Source organism: Leucoraja erinacea, chromosome 28, assembly GCF_028641065.1.
Source record: "Leucoraja erinacea ecotype New England chromosome 28, Leri_hhj_1, whole genome shotgun sequence".
In the NCBI taxonomy this organism is placed as follows: domain Eukaryota; kingdom Metazoa; phylum Chordata; class Chondrichthyes; order Rajiformes; family Rajidae; genus Leucoraja; species Leucoraja erinaceus.
The window spans coordinates 2993721-3002724 of record NC_073404.1 but is presented as its reverse complement, the minus strand read 5'-3'; the positions used below and the strand labels follow the sequence as shown (position 1 = coordinate 3002724).

The window sequence follows — 9004 nt, the reverse complement described above, 5'->3', positions numbered from 1 at the left end:
GATCACCAGAGCCGTATGGAGTTGTCCCGACATCACGCAGGGCTCCGAAAAACTGACTGTTCAACATTTCCGTGCGGCAACGGCCTGCCTCAACGGGCGCGCGCGTCTCAACGCCTTACGCGAACTTCACGTCACTCGCTCGACCCCCGTTTCCAGTTTGGTCGCGCTCGCCGCATGTTGGTGGGACCGGCCCTGTGCGGGGATCACTCGATCTCACGGCCCCCGCTTCCGTTTTGGTCGCGCTTGCCGCAAGCTCGCGGGACAGGCCCTTAACTCTATGCCGTGTATAGAAAATATTTGTGAGCAGTACTTGCCTATTTCAAAAGCAATGAGTATTACTTAAGAACAAGAGCGTAAAAGATGTTTTAATGAAGAAAAGGTGCCAGTTTCATAGTTAACATAGAAAGTATGTAGATTCAAGTCAGAAGATATAAAATACTCTGCTGCAAAGAAATGCAAAATAAAAATCCAGCAACGGCTTTGTTGATCCTTTATTAAAATTCACAACATTCTTTGTCTCACTGTGTTTAGTCATTACACTCATCATGTACAAGCTATCTAATGTCTCAAGGAGAGTGCATACAATACACACAAAGGATGCTAACCACAAGATGTCTCTACAGCGCCTCAATTAAGTGCTTTAGGGACAACCAATGGCAACGCATCACTTTCTACTCATCCATCCCTTTGTTAACAAAAGTAACAATTTTCTGGAGCAAAAAAAGAAAATCAACCCAAATTAATCCTAAAATGACCACCCCACCCATCTTTAGTTTTAGAAATCACCATCCATCTGGCAATAGATTTTTTTTGCTAGACAAAAAGTAGGAAAACGCTTTATCATGTTCTAATATACTTGAGCTGAAGAGTGTTTGATTACTCCGAAAAAGATTAACAATTTAGTGGTGGAATTACACAACACTATTGTAGATTATCTTGATTTTTCCGTTAGTTGTTCCATTACAATACTGTACCCAACTAAGGAACTAAACTTAAAACTACCAGCAGATTCTAGTACAACAAATGTAAGCCCAATACATCACACCCTCGTCAATTAACCAAAATTTAGAATACTAATTTGCATCATAAATGTGGTAATACAACTTGTAAATGAATGGGAATATATAAAATGCATTTTATTTACAGCATTTGTTGTGAACAGTTTGGAGATTACTTAAGGCTCCTGACAAAATTACACAAAATGAAAGCCAGACATCTGTTCACAAAATTATCAACCCAAACATACAATTAAAAAGTAATTTATTGTCAAAATGGATGTTAAACATTAAAGCTTAAGATGTAATATTTTTGGGCCAAAAAATCGATCGATTTTATCAATCCTTTAAATTTGGAACGCACAGCCAATTCATATCTTTAACAAACACCCCATAATAAAGTACAAAAAGTTAGATATCAGCCTTGTTAAATTGTTACCAAATCCTGAATGCCGAATCCATCCAAAGAGATTGCTCCAGTGGTACCTCTCCTGGTCCTGGCTTCACTCCGTTTACGAAAAAAGGCAAAAGGAACACACAAAAAAACAGCCAATCCCATGGGCCATCCATTGAATTCCAACTGATAAAAAAAAAAACAGGGAAGGGCTTTTCGAATAGCCAATTGTGGGTTTGAGGGAAAAAACAAAAACAGAAAATAACAAACAAAACAAAAAAAATCCACAAATACACGGTTTGATTGGGGCAGCAATCCACTCCTACAGCTCCTGGTAATATGATCCCGCTCCATGAATCCATGTTATGATCCTCCCTATCCTATCCTCATAATGAATTGAATCCAAAGATCCAGCTCCAAGGATTGGGATCCAATGAGCCCTCTCCAATCCAAACCTTTAATAACCAGCAAAACCAAAAAAGGAGGCAAGTTAGATACAACAAACAACAAGGTTTATATGGGATGGGACAGTCATAGCTGTCATCTGGTCAATATATACAGATGCTTTGACAGATGAACAGCACAAACTGCAGCACACCCCGAGTCAATATGAACGTTGTTACATATTTTAAGAAGTAACTTTATTTCACAATACCATTAAAAATGACAAATTACTATTGTAGTTAAGCATTCACTAACCCAACATCATTGTGACCCATGAATGGGCACATGATATAAGCCTTACACTTACTTAGCTACATTAAATTATGTCTATAGATACTGCTCGGTTTATTTGGAAAGTAAATGAAATAAGGGACATGATGTTGGACTAGTGGATATAAATTCAAGCCCTGATAGCATGTACTACACGCACTTCGGTAACAACAAAATTTACTGGTGCAGTTTTTTTACTTTCATCGACGCCTTCATTTCTAGTTACCATGTGAAATCTAGTAATTGAGTTGTACTATACATGTAATTCACCACTTAACTGTATTACGCACTAAATTGATGAATTTTTGATCCAGGTAACCAAACTGCTGAAATACAGCCATTTTACTTTTAATTCTTTTAGAAGTTTGTAAAGTTTACCAATGGAACTTCTGCTCAAAATGGTGAAAACCAATGCCAGACTAGTCACACAGAACATGCAAGCTCAGCAGTATTGATGCTGCACAGAACTTCGTAATGCGGCACAGTAACACCATAGTTCATGGATTATACAACCATTTGCACAAAAGAAGCACAACTTCAATACTGCCAAGTTTAATTGTGACAATAGCACTTGGAGTCATACCATTGCCTCCATAAATGATCAGATTGCTCCTCCTCCTCCAATTAGAAACGATTTGATATTCCTAATATGACTGAAATGAGCTCCACAATCCTTTAATCCAAAGAATGCTTAATCCATCCTCAGTTGAGATATGTCTATAGGAAGATACATGAAAAGGTAAGATAAGGTACAACACAAGGTTTTCACAGACATGTTTCACAACAGCCCTATCTACATAGCCTCCTACAATTCTTACATTAGGATTTATTCAATTCAAATGAAGTATAAACTAACAAATTACTGCAACAGTTTACTGTTAATTCATGTCATGTTGACACCATTTTGAAAACTTCCCAAACTCCAAATCTATTCTATCTATACAATTATCAGACCTCAGCAATGACGAGGGAATGTTAACAAAAGAGACTCAACCCTCTTTGCGGTATCGATTTTAAATTGTGTACTAAACTTGAATAAAACAAGTTAACGTGGATTTAAAAATAAAGAATCCATTCTATTTAAGGAAAAGAGTGGCGTTCTACAAGAAATTCCAGCAATGGATTTACAATCTAGCTACGCGAGCGCGATCTGCTATGACGGGGTGAGTAGCGGGGAGATCCTCTGCTTCGTCTGGGAGAGTAACTACGGCTTCTGCTGCGGCTTCGGCTACGGCTTCTGGTTCGACTGCGGCTACGTGAACGAGATCTTCCATAGCTTGGACTTCGTGGACCGTCAACTTTCACACGGATATATGCTGTTTCTCCCTATTGAATACGTGAAGAGAAATGTTCACTACTTTCAAATGTAATCCAGGAAAGCCACTGAATAAGGCTAATACTATGTTAGTTTTTTTTTGTGTAAAGTATTACGTCCTTGTGCCACTCAGTGGCGACTTTCAACCAGAATAGTTTTCCTTGCAACTTAAGGCATGTTAAAGATAGTGCTGCAAATTAATCACAAACTTTTCGTTAAGACAAAGAGGTTAAATTGTAAAACTCAGCACAGTATATTTGCCCACACAATTATTAAATGGCCAATTCCCACAAGGATTCAAAGATTGTTGTATTAGCCATAAACAGAAACCCGTTTGCTTAAGCCATTCCTTGTGGTTATTTTTTGCCTTACCTGAAGCTCCAAATGAACAGTTAAGTTACGGCTCTTAGTCATCATCTCTTAAGCCTTTCAGAATTCGGTTACATACCTCATGTGATCGAAATTTTGTGTTATCCAGCTTTCGTACAGCATAGTTCATATCTTCCTTGCGAACAAACTCCACGACACCAGTCCCATCACGAAAAACATCAGCGTAACATACATCACCTGCTTCCCGCATGTGATCTTTCAAATCTTGCCAACTACCACTTGGAGGAAGCCCTGGGAAAGTCCATTTTGTTATTAAAAAAAAATTATATGTTGTTCAAAAATAAGTGAAAGGATTGTAATCTCAGACTCACCTGATACCACCACTCTGTATTCTGAGCGCCTAGAGGGGGGCCCATATCTTCCCCTTGGTGTTTGACCTCCACCACCACCTCCGCCACCACCGCCGCCGCCGCCGCCACCACCACCACCACCCCCTCTTCCAGTCCCTCTCCCACTCCGTGGAAATTCAACACGCAGACGGTATCCATCGTAATCATAACCATCGCGTCCATATACGGCATCTTCCGCGTCTCTGTAAATACAGAGAAACGTCAAATTTCAAGTGAACATTGACAAAACAGTCATTGGAGCAGGCTCCAAGTTTTAAAATAAGGCAGTACGGCCAAAACTTTATCATTCCATGTTCCCAAAAACATGAAATCGTCTTATATTTGGGGTAACCGCGTGGTCTACACAGTGCGCGGGAAAACAAGAACCAATCACAAGTACTTCACTATTATAATGTAACACGCCATCAAACCTATGTGCTGTTTGAGTTAAATCTGATCTCACGTTTGTCTGCAAAGCATGCGGTCTTATTCTCACTTAGAGCTGCAGCAAATCCCCGCTAAACAAAGGGTTTGCGTGGCGCGCTTTCCCTCTGCAGCAAAATGGCGATCAGACTGTAATAGATACAACCAGTCGGTTACATTCCAGATAAACACTGCCGAAGTGGTGCTCCGTATGGCACATAAATCTTTCAGCGCGGGGCGTATCGTGGTTTAAACCTCCCCTTGTCCTCGGGAACCCCAAACATTTTACACAACAGAAACAAGGTCAATCAGAATGTAACTGAAACTAAACGGACAGCACATTTATCATCTGAACAAATGGATCGCCCTCTCATTTAAGCGGCTGCCCTTAATTATGGTAACACGCTTTAAAAAAAAACTTGAACAAGCTTTAAAAAAAAAGCTGCACCAAGTTCAATTCCTGCGGGAGGTAAACTAGTAGATAAATGTAACTACGTCCAAATATATTACGACCACCCCGCCCGGAGATGTGTCCACCACGAGGTTGCACCGAATACTCATGTTCAAAAGCTGAAAGCCAACACGGTCCCCGCCACACAACGGGCAGCAAAGCCAAGCTCAGGCTGGTTTTAAGGAGAAAACACACTAATGCCGAGCCCCGAGCTGCAACGAAGGATGCAACCTCCCCACCATTGCCAATATTCCCGCGGGAGAGGAGGGAGGGGGGGGGGCGCGATATCGGGGGCCCCGCTCGGGAGGTGAGGGCAGAGCAAGAGGAGAGAAGGTGGGGGACGGGTGGAGAGTGGGGATACGGGGTGTACATAGAAAATAGGTGGAGGAGTAGGCCATTCGGCCCTGCAAGCCAGCACCGCCATTCAATGTGATCATCGACAGTCAGTACCCAGTTCCCGCCTTCTCCCCATAACCCTCGATTCCCTTAGCCCTAAGAGCCAAGTGTCTTGAACTCTCTCTTGAAAGTTAGGGGGTAGGGTGAGGGGGCGGGAGAGATGGTGAAGGGGGTGAGAGATGCTGGTGAGGGAGTAGAGTAGGGCGCCTGGGGGCCGGGGTGTGATGGGGACCCGGGTGAGGGGGGGGGTGTGATGGGGGCCCCTGAGGAGTGGGGACCCGGGTGGGGGTGGGGGGTGATGGGGGGGGTGAGGGGTGTGATGGGGACCGGGGGTGAGGAGTGGGGGTGTGATGGGGACCGGGGGGGGGTGGGGGTGTGATGGGGGCCCGGGGAGGGGGGTGTGTGATGGGGGGGATGGGGGGGGGTGAGGGGGGGGTGTGATGGGGGGTGGGGGGGGTGGGTGGAGGGGTGGGGGTGTGTGGGGGCCGGGATGGGGGGTGATGGGGGTGGGTGAGGGGTGGGGTGTGATGGGGGCCGGGGTGTGGGCCGGGCCACAGGGCCGTGCCCAACTGGGGGTGGGTGCGCACACCTGACCCCCGCCTCCTGCCCGGTCGGTCGGTCGGTCCCGGCTCCGCTCTGCTCTACCTCGGGTCCTCGAACTCGACGAAGGCGAAAGGCGGGCCGCCGCGGCGGTTCTTCAGGTCGATGTCCCTGATGCTGCCGTACTTGTAGAAGACGTCCTCGATGTCCTTGGTGCGGATGTCCGGCGGCAGGTTGCCCACGTAGATCCGACAGTCGTTGTTGCCCGCCGGCCCGCGGATAACGCCGCTGTGGTTTTGCATCCCGTTCCCCTCCAGCGCGGCGGTTGGTGCGGCTCCAAGTAGGTGCGTAAAAACTAAAAAAGCCGATGGGATCACCGAGAGAGCGAGAAACGCCGAGAGTATTTGCGCGACTCTGCCGGAGCCCACGCTCTGCAGTCTGGAGAATTAGTTTGGTTAAACCGCCAAACGAAAGGAAACGGGCCGGGAGATGGATGTTTCGGCGCAAGTCGCGGGTTCCAACCGCCGTCCGACGCTTCCCGCGATCGCAACAAAATGGCGGGCGCTCCCCTCACTCTCAGCTCCGTCCCGAGGAGTGCGGCGGCCGCAAGTAGTCCCGGCCCCCGCGGAGCGCCACCACTACAACAAAAGAGTGCGGCTCTTCCAAGTCGGCTCATCCCACAGCCGGTTGTTCCTACGTGTCCTGTGCAACTGCAGACCGATTTCTTTCACGTTTCCCGATTTTTCATGCCGTTGAACGTCTCTCACCCGGCAGGAACGGTGCATGTTACGGTTTTTTTTGGGTGGGGGGAGGGGTGCCTGCGCAAGAACCCCGGGTGAGGAGGCGGCGCTGACGTCATGGTGCTTGGCGCGCTTGGGCATCTCCTTCCCCCGACACCCGGACGGCGGCTCCATGTCGCCCACAGACACGCTGCTCGCTGCCTTTACACCAAAGATGCTGCCTTTACACCACTTATAACGGCCAGGCTCAAGAGACTGCAACAATATAAGCGGCTGCTGGGGGATGCGTTGCAGCCGCACAGCACAGTTGGCCCAATCTAGCATGTCTCCAGTGACTTACAAACTTCCACAAGAAGCTCCACGAAAAGCATGCTTCAAATGCTGCTTTATTTGTCACGTGGATCTTATAGTGTACAAAGGCATGAGAGGAATGGTTCAAGTAGGCGCACAAAGATTTGTTGCCCACAGTAGGGGAATCGAGAACCAGAGGACATAGGTTTACAGTGAGGGGGAAAGATTTAATAGGAACCTGAGGCATAACTTTTTCACACAAAGGGTGGTTGCCGCATGCAATGAACTGCCGGGGGAGGTAGTTGAAAGTACAGGAGAAAATACATGTGCTATTATTGCAACATTTGAGAAACATGAACAGGAGAGGTTTAGAGGGATATGGGCCAAACGCAGGCAGGTGGGAGCTAGGCCAGATGGTGCATCAGGACGGGGTGGGCAAGTTGGGCCGATGGGCCTGTTTCCATGCTGTATGACTATATGGTTAGCGTCCAGGCCTGACGTCGGAGAGCCAACATCCCGGCGAGCGGGCCTGATCAGCGGGCTGCCCGTAGCGTCGACTGCGGAGAGGGCTCTGGAGGCCCCGACCACTGGTGAACATCGAGGAAGAGACTGACTTTGCTGCCTTCCCTCACAGTGGGAAACTTTAGATTTTGCTGTGTGGGGATGTTTTATGTTTAAATCTATCGTGTGTTGTGTTCTTTATTTTAGTGTATGGCTGTATGGTGATCACATTTCACTGCCATCTGGCACATGCGACAAATAAATGTATCTTGTGGGTTACACAAAAAAGCTGGAGAAACTCAGCGGGTGCAGCAGCATCTATGGAGCGAAGGAAATAGGCAACGTTTCGGGCCGAAACCCTTCAGGGTTTCGGCCCGAAACGTTGCCTATTTCCTTCGCTCCATAGATGCTGCTGCACCCGCTGAGTTTCTCCAGCTTTTTTGTGTAACCTTCGATTCTCCAGCATCTGCAGTTCCCTCTTAAACAAATGTATCTTGTGTATCTGCACAGTGAAATTAATTTGCATATATTACACATGCAGGCATCGCCTTGTTTTGGCACCATTTCCAAAGTCCAGTTGGCCCAGGCTCGATGTACTGGAGCAGTTCTCGAATATAGACATCCCTCTACTTGTCCAGCAATCTTTGTGTCCCATGGGCTCCTACAGCCGACTTTGAAGGCATAGGAGGCATTGCCTCGATTCACTTTCCTATCGGCGATTATTTCTCCAGTTATGCTGCCTGATGAGCCTGGTCCTGCTGATGGACGGGCCCTGCGGTCTGATGAGGTTTATTTTAACAAAGTGCTGGAGTAACCCAGTGGGTCAGGCAACATCTCTGGAGGGAAACTATTGGTAACGTTTCAGGTCGGGTCACTTCCTCTGACTATTTGGGAATGGCTTGGCCCAGGACCACAAGAAATAGTAAAGAGTTGTGGATGTAGCCCAGTCCATTACACAGACCAGACTCCCCCACCACCGACTCCCATCTGTATTTCATTCTGCCCTGGAAAATCAGACATCCTACCTAGCTCATTGCTTCTTTCAGCTCCAGTCTGGCAGTAGATACAAAAGCTTGAAGGCGGGCACTGCCAGGCTTGGGGACAGCTTCTTCCCCTCTGTTATCAGGCTTCTGAACAGTCCTTCCATAAGCTAGTCTGATTGATCAGCCAGTACTGTCTGATTCACCTCTACCCCATTGTGGCCATCGGGCTTTGTCTAAGGAACTGATGTGCTACTGAGCTGAAATATACTCTGTACCTTCCCCATTGCTCTACCGATTGTACTTGCGTTTGACTTGATTGTATTTATCTATAGTATTATCTGCTCCGATTGGATGGCATGCAAAACAAGTTTCTTCCCAGTACTTTGGTACACGTGACAATAATAAACCTAATCACCGGAGAATTCAATGTTGATGTTGGAGTAACAGCACCGCATACTCCACTTGTGTAGCTTGCAACCCAACAGTGTGAACAGTGTCAAATTCAATTTCAGATTAACTAACCAAATCCACCTTCTGACTTT

General features: G+C 46.6%; 1 protein-coding gene across 3 annotated transcripts; it reads right to left on the bottom strand.

Annotated features, from left to right (window-relative positions):
• Window positions 1-476: 476 nt before the first annotated feature.
• Window positions 477-6524, bottom strand: LOC129710514 (serine/arginine-rich splicing factor 1). 3 transcript variants are annotated; one of them, XR_008725688.1, is made up of 5 exons: window positions 6053-6524; window positions 4120-4340; window positions 3867-4039; window positions 2687-2820; window positions 477-1844 (listed from the first exon to the last, which is right to left on the bottom strand). XR_008725688.1 is itself a non-coding variant. In XM_055657528.1 (4 exons), the coding sequence occupies exons 1-4, from the start codon at window positions 6247-6249 to the stop codon at window positions 2806-2808; spliced, it is 606 nt and encodes a 201-aa protein (XP_055513503.1). In that variant the 5' UTR covers window positions 6250-6524; the 3' UTR covers window positions 477-2805. The 3 variants fall into 3 exon arrangements, 2 of the variants coding, with proteins under 2 accessions (XP_055513503.1, XP_055513502.1); XM_055657528.1 differs by having other exon boundaries at window positions 477-2820; XM_055657527.1 differs by having other exon boundaries at window positions 477-3429; window positions 6053-6506.
• Between the last annotated feature and the right edge of the window lie 2480 nt (window positions 6525-9004).

What these genes read in the sequence shown, in the direction of transcription:
- LOC129710514 (XM_055657527.1), bottom strand. Translation starts at nt 6,249, where the DNA reads ATGCAAAACCACAGCGGCGTTATCCGCGGGCCGGCGGGCAACAACGAC. An exon ending in GTCGAGTTCGAGGACCCGAG is followed by an intron (nt 4,341 to 6,052) that starts GTAGAGCAGAGC and finishes CTGTATTTACAG; the next exon opens with AGACGCGGAAGATGCCGTAT. An exon ending in CAAAATTTCGATCACATGAG is followed by an intron (nt 3,430 to 3,866) that starts GTATGTAACCGA and finishes CGTATTCAATAG; the next exon opens with GGAGAAACAGCATATATCCG.